The 19862-nt window shown below is 36.3% G+C and overlaps 1 protein-coding gene across 9 annotated transcripts; it reads left to right on the top strand.

Moving 5' to 3' along the window:
* The first annotated feature begins 268 nt into the window (after window positions 1–268).
* On the top strand, window positions 269–18681 carry LOC112518051 (probable protein phosphatase 2C 51). Of its 9 annotated transcripts, none has more exons than XM_025125588.1 (22): window positions 269–606; window positions 1355–1613; window positions 3717–3822; window positions 3970–4111; window positions 4357–4621; window positions 4799–5130; window positions 5603–5646; window positions 6702–6849; window positions 7155–7341; window positions 7855–8089; window positions 9116–9203; window positions 9483–9622; window positions 10001–10058; window positions 10468–10555; window positions 11595–11669; window positions 12577–12660; window positions 12779–12922; window positions 14434–14515; window positions 15615–15697; window positions 15796–15850; window positions 17008–17102; window positions 18312–18681. In XM_025125588.1, exons 1-21 carry the CDS (start codon window positions 330–332, stop codon window positions 17071–17073), a joined length of 2958 nt encoding a protein of 985 aa, XP_024981356.1. In that variant the 5' UTR covers window positions 269–329; the 3' UTR covers window positions 17074–17102; window positions 18312–18681. The 9 variants fall into 9 exon arrangements, 8 of the variants coding, with proteins under 8 accessions (XP_024981356.1, XP_024981355.1, XP_024981354.1 ...); XM_025125587.1 differs by having other exon boundaries at window positions 9297–9622; XM_025125586.1 differs by having other exon boundaries at window positions 9288–9622.
* Window positions 18682–19862: the final 1181 nt, after the last annotated feature.

The following is a 19862-nucleotide window of genomic DNA, read 5'->3' as shown; positions in this document are numbered from 1 at the left end:
AAAAACAACTTATCAGCTTATTGCAGTTTGGTACCGCTATAAGCTAATCCAAACACTTTTTACAAAACTCCAGTTTGATACCGCATAAGTTAATAAGCACTTTTACAAAAAAACATAAGTTGTTTTAAATAAGCTTACCCAAACACCCCCCAAGTATGGGACCATGAGTTTTAGGTAATTTTTTTATAGTTATACTTGAAGAACAAACCTGTAATTCGAACGATCGGCGAGACCTACCGGCGTGCGACCTCCGATGACGGATCACCGGCTATTTCTTCTATTAATTGCATCTCGTCATTGGAATAAACTGTAAATTACAGATACTAACTATGAACAGGAAGAAATTCATTTTGTCCGTTTTAGGGTTTGTTATCTGCATCGCAACACCTACCGCCGGGGAATCATCGACGTGCTTGGCGGTGTATAAAGAAGGAGGTGCACCGGCGGTGTTTCAGTCACCAAAATGCCCTCGATGGAGCTTACCAGAACATGATCCTCGCCGACAAGCCACAGCTGGGAGATGTCAATCGGCCACACGTCAGGGCCGACGAAAGTCTTCGGAAGATCGCACTTTCTGTACTCTTGACATCCGCATTCCTTTTCCAGGTAACGTGTGTGTTTTCTGTAGGGTAATCGCGTTTGATTTTGAATTTTGTTTGTGTATGCATATGCAATATTATGATAAGTTGCTGAATACGTATATGCATACTCGTGCCGTTCTACGATAGTGTTTTAATTGATTTATACTTTTGAACTTCAAATATTATTACAAACGATCAATATTTTGATACTTTAAATCATACGAGGAGTAACACAAATAAGAAAAGGAAGTTGGTTCTAAACTTGCAAAAGGATTCATTTTAACTTCTAATTTTGGAAGTACTTTTGAGTTCTGTATAAAGGTTTTCTCTTGGGAAGTAGCACGGTTACGTTCCAAACTCAAAACTCAGCCTGGGTACCAAGCCAAATAGGTTTGTCTCGAATTGCTTCTTCTACCATATGTTACTTCCTGCAAATCCAAATATTAGTTCACTTAGCAGACAGTCCAAAATAGATTCTTACACAATGTACTCAAGCTTGCTAAATACTATGCAGAGTTACATCTGCTGTTGCCTGTTTGTCTTTCAAAAATTTGAAAAGCAATCTAAATCAGGGGACTAGGTTGAGAAAACATCAACAGTATATCTAATAGTTATCATAAGATGATATATAGTCGAAATCTCAGAAATCATGTTGGCCACTTGGCCCTTTAAGTCATTTGTTATTTTTTAAAGTTATGTGGAAACTAAGTATTGTGTTTCTCATAACAATTAAAGCTTGTGTTTCTTATGGTTGATTTATCATACTGGTGTAGGCCCCAATGGCATTAGAGATACGTCAGTTGGCATTGTGGCAGTTTTTGATGGACATAATGGGGCAGAAGCTAGTGATATGGCCTCAAAGCTGTTATTGGAGTATTTCACACTACATGTTTACTTTCTTCTTGATGCCACATTTTCTTTTTTATCCAAGATATCAAAAGGAATGTTACCAAATAAGGAAGAACACGACTATGCTTCTCAAATGCTAGGTTGGGATGAGAAATTGGGTGAACATGTGCTACATATTGGAAGGTCTGTCTCTCCCTCTCTCTTGATCTCACTCACATAGCCCGGCATACACAATCTCATAATCTCTCTTCATAGCATACATCAATTACCAACCCTTGCATGCACTGATGCATGATGTAGCCAGCAGTAGGCAATGGCGGGGCCTTGGCCCCCAAGCTCGGAAGTTGCAATGAATCAAGTAAAGGTTTAGCATCATATCATGGTGAGACCTAATCCAATAATACAACTTACGGGGCGTGTTATGATTATGATCATATTAGTTTGCAGCCAATTAGGTTTATCTTAGAATGTCAGAAGGTTTATATTTGGTATGGTACAGAGCATGATATTTCAAGTTTATAGGTCAATAGCTAACATGACAATCCATGCTACCAAAATGATAGGCATGACTACATGTGAGACACATTGAGACTTAGTTATCCTTAATCCTACATTGCTGAAGTATGACTTAGTGTTGGAGTATATATCATCATGCAATATCCACTCCCAACCTTTTATCTTTGAACCATAAGTTTAGTAATTTCTACATGGCCCTCAATTTAAATTGCATTGCATTGAAAATGTAAAGCAAATGCTCCACTGTTTTTTGAGGCCTTGATATACTTTAACAAATGAAAAGAAACCATTTACCTTGTCAATCTATTGTTGTAGGAAAGTAGCAATTTTTTCTTCTACTACATAGATGGCAATACATTCTGCATTGACTTTTCCTCCTCTCTTGGGTTTTTTTTTTGTTTATTCTGAATAGGTACTTGATAAGATTATCTTTTCTCTCAATTTGACTTAATTTTTTTTGCACAGCCCACCTTAAAAAGTGTTTCTTGCTCTTGCCTACTTGTAGGTAAGAATTATTAGCATGGCCTGGGTGTGCTGTACACACGTGTGAGTCATGGGGGAAAAATACATCGACATGCTAGACATTATACTTACAAGTACACAAGAAGGTATATTATTGTGTTGCCTTGGGCTTAAAATTTGGAAGGATAAAAATTATACCATTTTATATACCAAGAACCCTAATCTTGAGTAATTAGTTGACCGATCTGGTCTTGTATAAGTAGCATGACACTCTAAGACTTTTATAAGGGACACGACTCATACTCATGCAGGTCATGAGCTATCCTATGGATTGTCTTGTGATACTATGTCTCCAATATGAGGTATACGTTTGTTGCTTAGATTTGCTACATCGATTCACAAAAACCAAAAACGATGGAATAGACACTATGGACTTAATTGGAGTGATATATGGTATGAAACTTACTAAGAAAGGACTTTCAAATTCAGAGGAACCATGGAATTAATGAAAATGGGCATAGTTGATGATTTAATCACACAAGGGAATAAAGTGATATATGTTGTACATTACATTTAGATTGATTTTGGCATGCCTTGAGTTTATAGGTGAATCAGCTCCTCAATGGTCTTTTAAGTGCATGACACCTTTTGGAAATCAGTCAGATGTATAGAACATTATAATACATCAAAATATAAGGATGGAACAAAGCTTAGCTGCCTAACAAATCACTTTTTTTAAAGCTTTGACATTCTTCTGGTTTACAACCCTTACCTCTACTTCCAAACAGTGAGAGAAAAAGGCAGAATTTGGAAGAGTTAAATCATAGCCTGAAATTTCATAATAATTTGGAGGAAAATTTGGGTATTTATGGGCTGAAAGTCTCTGTCAAGATTAGACACATACTGTCAATAGCTGACGACTGTTGAAAGTTGACCATAAGAGTCTAGTAACCACAAATTCAAACAGGGCCTTAAAAGTGCCTAAAGCACTATTTTGGTTTTACCACGCTGCATCTTGATGCATATGATATAGTGCTCGAAAGTGTCTAAACTCTCTCTTTTTATCTGAAGTCCAACTGAATAATGTAAGGAAGCCAAGACTTGAAACCCTTGCACAAGTGTTATTTGTAAACTCTGTGTTGGGATTCTCTGATACTGTTAAATAATTCCTAAAAATATTATAAACATTACTAATATCTCTCTAACATTAGGCCTATTAATTGCAATGTCACCTTCTAATGTGTCTCACACAAGCAATTCCAACATCAAATACTCAATGACAAGAAGTATTTGGCATCCTTTTCGCAGGATTAAGTTTACATTGTCAACCATCTTTGATGGAGCTTTCCACTTGGAAATTCTGAAGGAGTCTTTGTTGAAGGCGATTGATGATATTGATGCAGCATTCTGTAAGGTGAATGGTAGTTGTCAATTTTCTTTTATTTTCTTCTTTTCCCTCTCTCTCTAGTGTGACTGCATCCATTATTTTTTTGGGTATCTACTAAATTTTGAAATTCATATTGGTGTTGTTGGTTTATGGTTTGTTTATTACTTTTTGAAGGAGGCATCTAGATACAGCTTCAACTCTGGCTCTACCGCAACAGTTATATTAATGGCAGATAGTCAAATTCTAGCTGCCAACGTTGGAGACTCAAAGGCTTTCCTATGCTCTGAGACGTTCCAGTCTCCTCCCGAGGCCAAAGGTTAGAAAGGACTTTGGCTGTTAACTGAGCCATTTCTTTGTGAAATGAACTGAGTGGGGGAGCTTAGTATGATTGAAAAGGCATGCAAATTATGCCATAACCAGATTAATGGACACATTTGGTCTTTGTACTGGTCATGCATAGTTGATTATGGCCTTCAAAATATCTGATCGTCAAAGACTAACTATGCACTTCTAATAATGAGATAAGAAATGCTGTTAATCGATGGTTCTTGTAAATGGCAGCTACTCTATTGAGATTGTACAGAAAGAGAAGACGTGATGGTGCCTCGGTACGCATGAAAGATTATGGAAACTTTAAATTGGCAGCATCTGACGGGTTACCTCACTTTTCTGCCAAAGAACTGACTAAGGATCACCATCCAGACAGGGTTGATGAAAGGTCCCGAGTAGAATCTTCTGGAGGTTATGTCCTTGAGTGGGGTGGCGTATCCCGAGTTAATGGTCATTTGGCTGTTTCTCGTGCTATTGGTGATTTGCCTTTTAAAAGGTGAAGTTGCATTTTGATAATTTAACATCTCTGTACTTGGATTGACATTTGCATGGGTAGGTGAAGGAGCTAGCTACTTGTGGGATTTCCTTTCTTTTTCAACTGGAAGCCTTAATTAGACCTTTAGTTGAAGTCAGAAAAAGCTATTACTAATTAACTCCTACTGTGTTTCCTCAGCTTTGGTGTTATATCCGTTCCTGAGGTCACAGATTGGCAACCTCTGACAGCTAATGATAGTTATTTGGTGGCTGCATCTGATGGCGTTCTTGAAAAGCTGAGCTCACAGGATGTCTGTGATTTGTTTTGGGAACTACATACTGATGCCCCCCTGGAATTAGAGTACAGTTCTTCATGTTCATACTCGTTAGCTGATTGCATTGTTGATACTGCTCTTGATAAAGGCAGTATGGATAACGTGGCAGCTGTTGTAGTTCCATTTGGACTACAAAATCTGCCACCCAAACACTCCAGTGAAGTCAGACTGCAGAATTACGTGGATGAACAGTCTGGTAATTTCTGGTATTAAAAGTTTCTACATGTGGTGCACTGGTGTTATGTGGAGCAAACATTTGCATTGGTTTCAAGTTAAAATCATTAGTGTTTGTTTCAGTGTACCTAGAGATGTGGAATGTGATTCTAGTTGCTCCATACCACTAAAAACAATCTACATATAAAACTGCAAATCTTCTGTGTGCCACAATTCTTATCTCTACTTGTTCCACAATGTAAGTTGGAACTGCCATTTTCTTCTTCCTACTATATCAAAGTGTAAATTCTTTGTGTGACTCTTCCATTTCAAGATATTGAGCTACAATTGGTTGTTCTATAAGTTGGAAGTGTCAATCGTGAGTATCTAAGTGATATACCTAAATATTTGAATATTCCCTTCTTCATTTTTGAGCTGGTTTTGGGTTTTGCTGACCATGTAGTTGCTTATATCACCCTTATTGTCTTCTGATGGCAAAAATTTTGAACTTGTAGAATTGGAGAATGCTGATTCAGTTGACAAGTTTGGGCGGTTATTGGTAAGGTCAATCTTTTTGTTATGGAACAAGCCGTCTTAACGCAAAATCTGCCATGATAATTTTGATGAATAACAGATCCATTATGTTTTTTTTTTTCTGTTTTGGGACTCTATCCCTCTTGTAAATGGCTATTCTCTTAGTCGAGGATTTAGAATAAAATACAAGAAAGATCAAAGGCTGCTGAATTTTCAATGCGTTTCTGGCTTCTCGAAGAATAATGTATTATTATCCTCATGTTTTCAGTAGTGGGAAATATGATGAATTTTCTATATTTTTCTCTTTATCCTTATAATTTTGCATTCACATTATCATATTAAGCAGAAGTGTGAGGAAATCATTCAGCAGTAAGAACATTTTTTTATCAGAGAATCTGTCGTTTGAGTTGGCTATTAATAGTATTTGGTGGCAATGAACTTTCAGTGGTTAAACATATGAAAAACAACATGATCTGTCTGAATTAGGTAATTAAAAAGAAAAACTTAGGCATGAATGCGGTCATGCATAGCGGAAAATTTATAGTCTGATTTTACATAGATTTCTATCAAATTGTTTTTAATCACTATAATATAACTATGATGGGTGTACTATGTTCCGATTTTCTTTTCATCCACACATTGCAAAGAAATCCGATCTTTGTGCCAATTGTCCTAAGGTTGCGACATTCAGGTACTTCCATGATCATTTTAGAAACGTGGATTTCTGTATTCCCTTGTTTCCAATGTTAGGTTGTGTATGGAAGATCCAATCCCTTACATGGTAACAATTTGCAGTATTCAATAGCTTCTGTTTCCAGCATTTGTAGTCAGTTAATATTGTTGCAGATTATGTTTCCACTCGTAAAACTGATATTTTTATGCAAGAACATGATACATCAAGTCTTTTACTCTCAGTATACAATATGTCTAAGCTGTTTGTCAACTTCTAGAATGATTCATGTCATTGATTATTCTTTGCCTTTTACCCGATATTATGGTATAGATTGTTATATCTTCATAAAGGTTTTTCTATCCTGAGCTGGAAATTGTGAATGATGCTGGCCTTTTACTTTGCCCTAGGTTGAAGGAAAACACGACACTTATGGATGTTTCTATCTATCTGAAAGCTTAAATGAAAAGGATGACTACACATTCTGGATTGCAAAGGATGATCAGGACTCGACATATGCCTCACCGGCCTTACCTGACATGCTTGATCATAGCTATGGTTAGTAGAGTTGTTTTTGTGATTGCCTTGATTTCAGTTATTGGTTCTCTCCATTGTTTAGTACATTGGATACCTTCTATGGATCATTCTCTTTCTCTCTTTTTTCTTCTTCCATGTTTTTTTTTGTCTTTCGTACTTTCAGTGCTTTTAATGGCGTTTGGCGTTATGGGTGGTATTATTGCATGTACAGACTGAAACACTTGAATGCATATCATAGCTGCCATTGCTATTTATAGAACATCTCCTATAACTTAACTATAACAATGGATGCTATAATAAATTTCTAATTTGTTATGCAAATGCAGGTGGACCTTTACATTTATACCGTGACCAGATGATGTGCTTGCACTTTGGGAGGTCTAGTGGTGGAGATAGAGATCAGTGCATTAATCCTGATGGCCTTGCAAGTTTTCTTGGTTTTTTAGAATCACTCCCTGCACATAGTGTTGAACCGAATCAAGAATCTTTTGAGCGCACCACTCCTAACACAAGGTTCTTCTTTATTTTTCTTTTTATTTCCTTATCTTTCTCTTAACTCTGTTCATGCAAAGCCAGTGCTCTCTCCACGGTATATAACCTGAAGAAGGTGATTGACACCAAAACTTATCACTAAATTCATGACAATGAACCACATGATCCAAGCCACAAAGCATGTAGATCAGACCTCGTTAATTCTGCCTTGACTGACTTTCATTTGTAAAGTAGGAAGAGTTAATGTCTGTGGAAAGAGCTCCAAATATACAATGCTGTTTCTTTATTACATGAATATTCACAAGCGGAATAGAATAACACCAAGATCTCATTTATCTGTTGGTATTCATAATTCATGTTGATCACTGCAAGCTATTTCTACTTATTCCCTGCTTCCTGCTCCATATTTGTTGCTCTAGGGGATCATGCATTAGATGGAGGGTTGGTAGCATTTCAACCAGTCATCTAGGATTTCAATGATTATCTATTCTTTTAACAGTTTGTGGTTGATACTTTCTATCTTAATGCTTATAGGTATATACTGAAAAAAAGATTTGATCGTGGATCGTATGGAGAAGTTTGGGTGGCTTTTCATTGGAATTATCTCCATCAAAGCAGCTATTCTAATTGGAGAGAGAAGAACAAAACATTCCAATCTAATACCACTCATCATGGCACCGAAGATCAAACTTCACAAAGACGCACAGCCCAAACTGACTTCAGTTCTAGTTCTCCTGATGCTAACTTGTTCATTTTGAAGCGTATAATGGTAATCCTGTTAACTTGTATAGAAGCCAATTGTTTCTCCTTGATCCCTTAGGTGCATCATCATTCGCAAAACCTTTCACACTTATTCTAGCATGTATAGGTTATAGTTCAAAAAGATATCCAATTAAAAAATGATGATTTCTTGGGCTATATTTTTTTTAATTTGTTATATTTTAAAACGAAGAAATGTTTTTCGATGGCACATTTCTTGTTCTTCATAAGCTAGATAAGCAGTCAGGAAAGCCGTTCTGGAAAGTCACCAGGTCTATTTTGCGGAACTTGAAAATATCTTCAATATGTCTATTGACCGTCAACAAGAAAGTTACCTTGATGTAGGTGGTGAGAAGAATTCTTGTGGCCTGGTTCATAACATAGTTTGCATGACTAAATTCAATCTGCTTAGCAGAAGTTATGGTTTTCTTTATGGAATATTTACTATGATGGAAAGTTCTAATTAGTGCTTCCTTCGTATTTCAATATATTCGTGTCTGTCTTCATATATGCTTTATGGTCTTTAATTAAGTATTTGTAGTTCTTACATTATCTATTGGGATGAAAAAAGAATATTATACAACTCTGGTGGAAGGCTTGAAATTATATATCCCAAGGTTTATGGGTCATGTAGTTTTCATAAGGTTCTTATGGCATCACATTCGGAAATGACCATCTTGATAAGGTGTAATATTGCACAGCTATACTGCACATATTAAGGCCTAAAGGAATATAAATAAGAAAGAAGCAAGATTTGCAATGAAATACACATTACTTTGCATGGTTTCGGTTATATATGAGTTATACAAGTTTATTCTCAGAACTGCTATTTGATTTTACTTAAATTTCAAATAGCTGATATTATTTGCAACATATCATTAATCTTCTCTAAGTATCTGACTGAAAGAGTAAAAGGTAGGCAAATGTATTTTCAATTTTTAGTATATTCCTCAAAGTTCTAATTAATGAAATCTACCTTTTTCTATTTATAATTTTATGGTCTCACAATTAATGAAATATCACAAACTGAAAACAGGTAGAAAGGGGCAATGCAGTTTACCTAAGCGGTCTACGAGAGAAGTATTTTGGTGAACTATTTCTGAATGCCTCAGCATATTTGGGAGGTACATTATCAGTAAAGGATTCAGGGTATCCTTTAAAAGAATCATGCCCATATATGTATAATTTGCTAAGAAGGAATGAATCAGCTGCTCCAGAAATAGAGGATCCTTGGCAACCAGAACATATGTTTTCGAGAAGGAAAAGACAGCCACGGGTTGCTTATGAAGAAGGCCTCCAGCATATTGCAAGATATATCGAGTCTCTTGAGTCTAGGTCAAATGAGATATGGCTTGTATTCCGTCATGAAGGCATATCATTATCAAAGCTTTTGTATACAGCAGATGATATGGGAAGTAGTTCTGGCTCAACAAATGATGACCACATCAAACATGTTCGTATATTGCATCCCTCAAAATGGTGGCATTGGTTGAAGACGACAGAAGCAGGCCAAGAGGAAATGCAGAATCTTATATGGCAGTTGGTGTGTTCTACTAATTGTTAGAATTCTTCTTCCCTTATCATCAATACTCTACAGGAGTTGTTTCATGAGAAAGTGACTTTGAAGTTTTATGCTCTATTTATCCGTCCCAACATAAATGTCCACAATAAAAAGGCACACAGTTTTGAAGTGTAATTATTACACTTTTTAATTAACTAGATGACAGTTTTACCCTTAATAATAGAGGGAGTAATGAATTTCTCCATATCATAAATAAGGGTAGAATTGGCAAGTAGATCCTTATTTTGAGACGAACTAAAATAGAAATATGGACACTTATTTTGGGACGAAGGAAGTAATTGCTAGCTTCTATTTCTGACCAATCTAACATGTTACTTTTTTTCCTTCCTATTTCATCAGTTAATGGCACTTAAATCCTGTCATGACCGCAACATCACCCACAGGGATATTAAACCTGGTGAGGACATTTCTTTATTTTAAGCAAAATAGTATGATCCCTTTCTTTTCACGTCTTCCCTGTTCTCCTCCTGGTTTATAGTGTTTTTCTGCTCTAGCCGAGTGCAACTCAGACTGTGTTTCTTGTTTTCATCTATAGACATTTTTTTTTTTCTCATTTTAGAACTAATGAAACTAAAGAGGATTACAACAAAAGGTACCAAAATAGATGGCTCATTCATATGCAAGCCACTTCTAAATTTTTGTACCCCACAGAGAGCCACCTTGCTCCAAACTTATTTTTTAACCTTGACAAGTCTTTTGACAATTTCTGCATCTTGGAGTTGCTTTGCATCTTTATGGTATCATTTATGTTCCTTTTGATGTATGTTCTGACGTAGAATATTTGTTCTTTTTTCCTTTCTTGCAAGAGAACATGATTGTTTGCTTTGAAGATCAAGATTCTGGAAGATGCTTGAAAGGAAGCCCAAGCAGAAATGAGAACTATACTACTAAAATGTATTCTCAGAGTAATTTATATTTCCTCGGTGTTGCCTTTTACTCTCGTTTTGTTAGGTCATGTTGTTTTGTAGAATATTTGACGTTACTTAGGTTTGGTATTGCATTTCTACAAGATCTAGCACATGCTTTACATATGACATCAAAAACCAAGCTTTTTTTTATTTTTAAAGGCACAAAAACTTTTGAAGAGGTAAACCCTCCTAGAGATCCTTAACATGGATAGTATTCTTCCTTGCACTACAGCTAACTACTTCGGTTAATTCACCTTTTCTTTTATCTCTCTCCACTGCCACCCCTTTTTTGGTTTTGGCCCACCCCTGGCTCTCCTAGGGTCCTCTTGGTTCGAGTCTCCTTTCTCAAGTAGTATCGGCTTATCTTCTCAATTGGTGCCACTCCCACCTTCTCACGATGATCCTGGTTTTACACACACGACCTAGGAACATGCATAAGGAAATCATAATATTACAAACAAGAACCGAAGAAAATGGAACCCCCATTTTTAAAAATTCTGGCTAGATGCATACAAGTACTGTAATGCGCCTCTCCGTGGGTATCTGGTAACGATGTATGTACCTAATTTACTATGTCTAATACATTCAGGTACACTCATTAGATTGCCAGAAATATTTTGTGTTAATTTGTGTTGAATAGTAATAAAAAAGACGATTAGGTTCTTTTTAACACCAACTGCTTGAATTTGGATTTTGTTTCATGGCAACTTAGTCTGTGCCAAGTAATTATTCCATGACAGGGTTGTAGATACTTCATTCAATTTATCACCCTTTAAAGTTGGTTTTGGCATTTCAAATTTGATTTTGCATGTCATATGTTGACTGTCATAATCTCATCATACATTGTGCTCTATCATATTTTCCAAGATATATTTTCTGTTTAGTAGTTGCAAACTTCTGAAGATGCATTAAGCACTTCTACTTGATTACTTTCATGTCATACAATTTTTAGTCTCATGAAGATGTGTTCCTTTTTTCTTCCTTCTATAATGTCCTTTCTAATTCATTGTTCTTGTGTTTACAAGGCGCATTATTGATTTCGGTAGTGCAATAGATGAATTTACCATAAAGCATTTATATGGAGCTGTTGGGCCTTCTAGGTACTTTCATTTGTCTCTTTCTTTTTATCAATCTTTTTTGTGAGGTTTCTACTTTCTGAAATTCATTTGTGCTGGTGCTTTCCAAATATATAGTTTTACTTTATTGACCTTCCGTGAACTAGAGAGTTAAATATTTGGTTATATCCTATCTGAAGAAAGTTAAAGGAGTTTAACTTTTTGGTGTATGCTGATGTTTCTATTATCAACTTGAACGTGGTTGATTGGGCCAAAACACCAAGCATTCTGTACCTTTCTTCTCTTTTCTTTTTGTTCTATTTTTTGGATTACAGGGGTAGTATATTACATCTGTGGAAGTCAAGTGAGTTTTTGGATCTTTGTATCTCGATGTAACTCTATTTTGTTAAAACGTGTCTAATAAGACAACCCCCTTATAGTTTGTTTAAAAACCAAACCAAACACACTAGTATGTCCCACTTGAAAGTAGTGTCTAGGGGTGTGATGTACGTAGACATGTCCTTTACCCCAGAGTAGAGCGGCTGTTTCCATGAGGGGCTTGCAAAAAGTTTATGGTGAAAGACAATGTTTCAACAAGTTTGGAAGAAGTTGAAAAGTGGGGAGAAAATTGAGGTCCAAATCGGAAAGTATTTGAAAAGAAGAGCCAAGACTACGTATAACGGTAAGGGATAAAAAGGAAACACGAGTAAGTAGAGAAAGCGCAAGAACAAATTGAGGCAATACTACACACTAAACAACCCTAAATAGTGAATGTTTGAAGCTTCATTACAATTATTGTTCTAGGCAACTTGGATATCATCAAACTTTTTGCTACATTTTACACTTGATTTTTGCAATTTATATATTTTATGACCTTCTCATTGTATCTTAAGTTTTAGAATGTGTTGTGGAGAAAGTGGATCTTTTTCAGTTCCTTCTTTGTCTTTATCAGGGATGAACAAACTTATGAGTACATGCCTCCTGAAGCTTTTCTTAATGCTACTTGGTATCAAGGGCCAACAAGCATAACTACAAAGTATGTCTTTCATATCTTGTCATTGTGAAATCTTTGTAGAATTTAGAATGAATACTCTTCTTTGCTAATTCTTATGAGGCAGTCCTAATTTAATTCCACTATTATTCTATTTTGATAGGTATGATATGTGGAGTGTTGGCGTTGTGATCTTAGAGTTGATTATAGGATCACCAAATGTGTTTCAGATAAATGCCATAACACGGGCTCTTTTGGATCAACACCTTGAAGGATGGAATGAAGGCTTGAAGACGCTTGCTTATAAGTGAGTCTTGCCACTGAGAGGCACAAATGTGCCTGCTAGTGTTTTCTTAGATATATATCTTTACAAATATTTGTTGTGACAGTGCAATAAGAAGGATCGTGTGAGAATAGGAGTTGAGAAGGGTAAGAAGGGATCTGGACCCTTGATCACTTTTAATCTCACCCCCACCCATGAATTGCTCCTCTCACGGGAATTGATCCGGTGCATCTCTGTGCACCGTATTAGTGTTGATCTTCAATGAGAATTGATCCATCGGTGGAGATCCCTTCTTACCCTTCTCACCATAACTTCCATTCTCACAGGAACCGAACCCGAGATTGCAATGTGTCATTTTACCAAGACCATTCATCTAGAGAGACCTACTTGTAGACTGTGCCAAGAAAGTATATGTCCATGCTACAACCAACAATGCCTTCTTTTGCACGTAGTGGTAGGACAGGCATGATGAAGAACATCTTGCTTATATTGTTTTTCCCAAGTCTTGACCTTTCCTAGAATAAACAAAAAAAAAATACGTATCATGTCCATGCCAGGCGTAACAGATTAAACCTGCAAACCTTTTCTTGGCGTCACCGGTGAGGAGAGTAGAAAGCCTGATGGTAAAGGGGGCGAGAAGGAGGGGCAGGCCGAGAACATGGGATGGGCAGCTCAGGATGAGGATGGACATGGCTGCCTTGGGCATTTCGGTATACAATGATGTCTAACAGGAGTTACTGGAAAATTCGGACTAGATTTGTAAAATAGGTGTAGGGGACTGTAGCTAGTGTGGATGGGATGGGGGTCGGATAGGGGGGAGGCGGGAGGGTTAGAGAGCTAGCGGATAGGTTTTCAGAGGCAGACGATAGTTGTAGGGATGTGTGCTTATCTTTACTTTTTCTATATTTCAACGTGCCTTTATTTCATTATGTCCCATTGTGCATCTCTTTTTTCTCTCTTCTATTTTCTACTGCCTACTTTTAACTAGTTTTAGTTCTTATTTTCTTTCTGCTCGCACTTTTGCACAAGCTGGAGGTCTTCACAAAATCAGTCGCCTTACCCCTTGGGGGAAGAGGTCAGGTTTGTGTACATCCCACCCCCTCCCGACCCTAACTTTCCAGTGGAATATACTGGGTTTGTTTGGTTTGGTTTTACAACTGTTTTGATTTTTATCAATTATGGGATGCCTTAAACAGTGTAGACGCTCCTTTTCATTTTGTGGCATGACCTAAGATTTATATATCAACTCTTTATGATCCTTTTCCTCCTCTGGCCTAGGTGGGCAAGTCTGTTGTGATTCACATGTAATATATAACCTTAAGACTTCATGGTTCATAAAAGATTTTGGTCCTTGATTTGACGAGAATCTGCAATGATGACTACTATTTTCTAAGTAAATTTCCAGTCTTGTGGCCTCTAAGATGCAAATATCACAAAGTTATATGGCAGGAGCTCGGTATGAATCAGATAAATGTTCAAAGTGCTTCTTTCCTTGCTTATTATGATTAACTGTTGGTTCTTTGCTCTGGTGGCAGACTTAGGTCATTCATGGAATTATGCATTTTACTCCCTGGGAGTTCCTCAAAACATCTTCGTACTTGGGGCAGTAACGGGAAGGTTAGTTATTAATCTTAGGGTTAAATGCATGAAATATCAACCTATTAAACAAATTTCTTTGTTATAGCATTTTACTTCCATTTTTCTTATTACAACAATGTACTTTCAAATTATTTTTTATTTAGGGCATGGTAGTTTGAAAAATCTACCCATTATAGCAGTGGGTAACTTGTTACCTTTTAAATCGGTTAACCCCTTTTTTGCTTACATGACTTAAATGAGGTGATGTGGATGACATGTCATTCTGATTACGTGGCATAAATAAATAAAAAACTCCAACTCTTCTTTTGATAATTTTCTCATTTTCCCTCCTGATTTTTCATATCCCATCGACATTATGTTTTTTTTAATAATTTCCTCACTTTATTTCCTCACTTACACTTTTTTTTTGTTTCTTCTTCATGGAGTTACATTTTTCACATTTGAAGTACGCATCTACAGAAATGAAATTGCAACTGCTTATTACTACATGCATATCCAAAAAAGAATCGATAAAGCTCTCAGAAATTATAATTATCAAATTAGAAATTGATGTGAATGTTTTTTGAATTTTAGTTTTGAAATACTCTATTATTGTACTGGGGTTCTTCACAAAAACAACCTCTCAACCCCCTTGGAAGGATCTGTAATTGGAAGGATTTGGAATATTTGGTGTGTTCAGTTTGTAAGATATGGAATGGAATTGAATTCCATTATTTATAATTTTTTTATAAAAAACAAATTATAAAAAAATATGAAAACAATTAAATTATCTTTTTATTAATTTATTATTACAAAACAAGTGTTTTAAACATATTTTAAAACATTATTACGAAGAAATCTTACGAAATCCCGCGAAATATCGACTAGCCCCAGGGGATTTCTAAATCTCATGTTTGTGGCATTTCAATGAAATCTTGCAATCCCTCAGAACCAAATATGGGATTAGAATGAGAATTAGTTCCAAATCCCTTCAAATCCTATCCAATCCTACAAACCAAAAGGGACCTGAAGGGGTTGGTCTGGTGTAGTGATAATTCCTTAGGTTTTACTTTGATCTTGTTTTGAGGTGCCGTTTTTTTAGTTGTGTACTAATTAAGGTTTATATATTTAAATTTAGAGCTCGGGTTCACCGGCTTCATGGAAATGCTCGGAGGAATTCTTTTCGAGTCAGATAAAGAGCAGAGATCCTCTTAGAATAGGGTTGGTTTCATTCCCGCTAAGCATATCATTTTATTATCTTTTATGCATCTTTAACTATGGCTTCTTATGTTATGTCTTCTTTTTTCCGATTTAAGCAGGTTTCCGAATGTATGGGCCTTGAGATTAGTTCGCCAACTATTAGTTTGGGATCCGGTAAGTTCTTAGAAGAGGGTCTATTAATACATTAGAGTTGAATAGTGTGTCGATCTTTTATCTCTTTCTTTATGGATATAGAATTATGTTTCTTATGAATGTTCGTTGGGCAAATCATATTTTCCATGGTGAAATGATCAATGTCAACACGGTATACAATTTCCAATGCATGATGCACATATTGTGATGGTTTAGTTGCACACAGACTGGTGCGAAAAAAGTGGGGTTTGGTCAATGAAACCTGAGAAAATTCTGGACTGGTATGGATCTGGCAAGGTAAACACCGAATCTAGACTGACAGAATGGTACTGTCCGATTTGAAAAATGGTCCGGTCTTGGTCTTACTCTGGTACAGTTTGGTTTAGGGTTTTGGTCCAGTTTGTTTAAAAATCATATAGAAAAGGAAAAAGAATCCGGTCTTTATGATGTCCTGATTGGTACAAGATTTACCTGGTTTTCAGACTGGTCCACTTACAGTGTATTGGATACCATGGCACAGGCCACTGCTTTGTTCCTCCGTTGTAGTGTAACAAATTATAGGGTCTTGAAAAGTGCCACCGTATCAATTTGTTGTGTGCCACCATATATATTTTGAAATTACAATGAGGACATAAATTTCCCTTAGTAGAGTTGATTTGCACGGCTTTTCTTCCACCCCAGACCTGAGTCGAATTCCATTGGTGTCATTTTCTTGGTTTTTAGCTTTTAATTTCAGATTTTATTATGTTTCTGAAACTTTTTTACAAAAAAAAAAAGCCTTGAACACAAGACCTTACATATGAAAAATAATGAACTAACCAACAGACCGATGATGCTTTTGTGAAAAATATCCTTATATTTGTTTCTTATAGTCAAATGGGGTCAACCACTTGAAAAAGTCTCTAGGTCCATGCCTGGACCGGTCCACCTGGAAGACGTTTGGATGCTGGTCTGGCCTGATGATGTCATGGTCTGGTCTTCATCCGATCCGACGGCCCGGTCCAAGTGCCCATCTCTACTTGATAGATTGATTTCGTCGGATTTGGTCCATTTGGCCATTCCGGGCCTGGAAAGGGGATCTGCAATCTTTTACTTTGAGTCGATCATGTTTTTATGTAATTGTTTATGCTCTTATATTTTGCACGTCACTCCAGTAACTAATAGAAATTCAACCACAGGAGGATCGATTCACTGTTGACGATGCTTTGAGGCATCCTTATTTTTCGCAGCGTACAACACAATGAAAATTTCCGTCATATACAATGCTTGGCAGGTACGCCTCACCGGCCTTCACTATCTTATGTCTCTTGTTTTTTATAGAAACAATCGCTCTACCCTTTGGATATACCCTGTTTGTTTGGTTTACCATCTTCCGTCTCACTCCTTTGCTGAAACATCCGTTCTATCCTTTGGGGTCGTAGACATGTCTGCCTACATCTAGGGTGTAAACGAGCCGAGTTGAGTAGTAGGTTATTCGAGCTCGGTTCGAAAAAGAAATACCAGGCTTGAGCTTGACTCGAGCTTGATGTTCATTTATGGGATCGAACTTGCGGTTGATTAACTTTTAATTGGCGGTTGATAAATTTTATATTTTTATTGTATGATTTATGAACATGTGATGATGTTCAGCTCGAAGAAGTATATGCTCGAATGGCGTGGCTCGAAAAAAATTTAATCGAGTTTTTGAATGAGACAAGTGGAACATTAGTGTTATGAAGCTCAGCTCGTTAAGTTAAACGAGTTCTATTTTTTTGTTTGAGATTGACTCGAGCTCGAGAATTATTAAGGTCGAGCTCGTTAAAACTTGACTCGTTTACATCCCTACCTACATCCCACCTCCTAGACCTTACTTTCGAGTGGGATATACAGGTTGGTTTGGTTTACCATCTTTTCCTTCCCCCTTTCTAATTGAAACAACCGTTCTATCCATTGCGGTAGTGAACAAGGTCTTCGTACAATCCTACTTCCACCCCAAACCTTATTTTCAAGTGGGATATACTATGTTTGTTTGGTTTACCGTCTTCCTTCCCTTTTCCTTAAAACAGACCTTACTTTTGAGTGAGATATATCAGGGGTGTTCATCTAAACCGCCAAAACGCACAAACCGCTCACACCGCAAAGCGCAGTTTAGAACTTCCGTGGTGTGGTTGCAGTTTGCACTTTTGAGTTATCAAACCGTGGTTCAAACCGCACTACACATTTTATATATGTGTTCAATTTATGTTATATGTATAAGAATCAGGCTAATTTATGAAATATGTTTAGTTTTCTTGGACTATTTTTAAATATGTAATATGTGTTTGGGAATTGGATGTATTTGAACTTATTATTTGTTTGGACCACGGTCACGTTATCGTTGATTCTATAATAAAGTTTTAATCTTATAATTATTGTTCCCAAACCGCACGAGAAACACCCCTATGATATTTAGTGTTGGGTTTGATTTACCATCTTTCATCCTATGCATCCCCTTCTCTTTCAGGACTTCTGCAAACCTTGATCTTGAATACAAGCGATGTAGGAGCCCGCTCACACGTAATTAGGAAAGCTTCACAACTCTTTCGTTAGACCGACTGAAAGCTGATCAAGCTTCGGCACAATGCTTCATCCAATTAACTGGGGAGTCGGGGTTTAATGCGAGCCAGGATCATCGTTATGAGGTGAACTTGGAGTCGCAACCTTGTAATTTTGATTTGTTTTATATGGGTTCGGTCTATTATGTATTGTAGTTTGTTTGTTTGGTAGGTTCTGTATGTATATATCATGGCTCGAGTTGTATACGAATTCATATACGGGTACGAATGAAATATGTAGTAAATTATAAAGAAAAGATTGCATGTTTTCGGTCTAAATCCAAATGTATTGATGTGAAACCTTATAAGATTACTTTCTAACATATATTGAACCTCAACCAGATGTCTAGGACTTGTTTTGTTTGTGGGGTTTGGGTCGTTTATCAATATTTACCACTAAGTGCTTACCAGATCACTTACCTTACATGATGTATATGGTAAAGATCTAGAATTTTACCCGGTCAGAGCGACGATGAGGATCGAGAGTCTTACTTATCAGGTGATAATTCTTACATGGTAGACGCTTACCGGGTAATTTGTTGGATACAATGTCGTTTTAGTGGACTAAAATCTTACCCGGTGAGAAAAGTGATAGTGTTCATTCTCCCCGGGTAACAAACTTGAAACCACGGTGATCATATCTGTAATTAATTCGTTTAGGTGACCCAATCCAAATTTTCATGAAACAACTACAACCAAACAACTATAATTAATGTTGAAATCTTGAAACAGAGAATCCATTAAAATTAAATATAAATTTTAACTTTTAATATTTTTAAAAATTCTTAGAGGATTTGGAGATGACGAAGGATTGTGTAAGAATAAGGATTTAGATGAGAAATGTATAAAAGGATTTGGAGCCTTGCGGTTTAAAATAGAATTGATCTGACGTTTCTCATTAGTGTTGATATAGCGTTTCTCTTTTCAATTAAAATCGATCCAAGGATAAAGAGTTTTTCTTACCATTCTCACAATAACTCTCATTCTCACTGAAATCCAACAGATATAGAGATACTGTAAATCTAACTCCTTTATAAAAGAGGAGTTATGGTTTTCTTGAAATTTTAAAAGGTACATCTAACTAAGCATAATGTACAAGCTATTAAAACTATACTCCCACAATTCTTTCACATATTAAAAAGGAAAAATTGCATCAAAATGGAATCAGTTTTCACTTGATTCCTATTTTGGGTAACCAACTTTCAAAATCGGCATTTAGGGGTCTCTACCAAACTTTTTGTTTATTTAAGGGTCTGGTTGATCTGTTGAACATGTAACAGGTAATTTAATAATCTCTATCAAACTTTTGGTTTGATTTGCCAAATTTGATTTAAACTTTAATATTGATACGGATTGGTTAGATATAAAAATCTTGAATGTGATATTTAATCTTTATTTTTTATTGCATCAATTAATTTTTTTTCTATTAAATTGATTTTTTTATTGCATTAGTAAAAAAA

This window comes from Cynara cardunculus (assembly GCF_001531365.2).
Source record: "Cynara cardunculus var. scolymus isolate 2C chromosome LG 9, CcrdV1, whole genome shotgun sequence".
NCBI lineage: Eukaryota > Viridiplantae > Streptophyta > Magnoliopsida > Asterales > Asteraceae > Cynara > Cynara cardunculus.
Note: the sequence above shows the minus strand (reverse complement) of the source record. Positions and strands in the feature narration are given on the sequence as shown.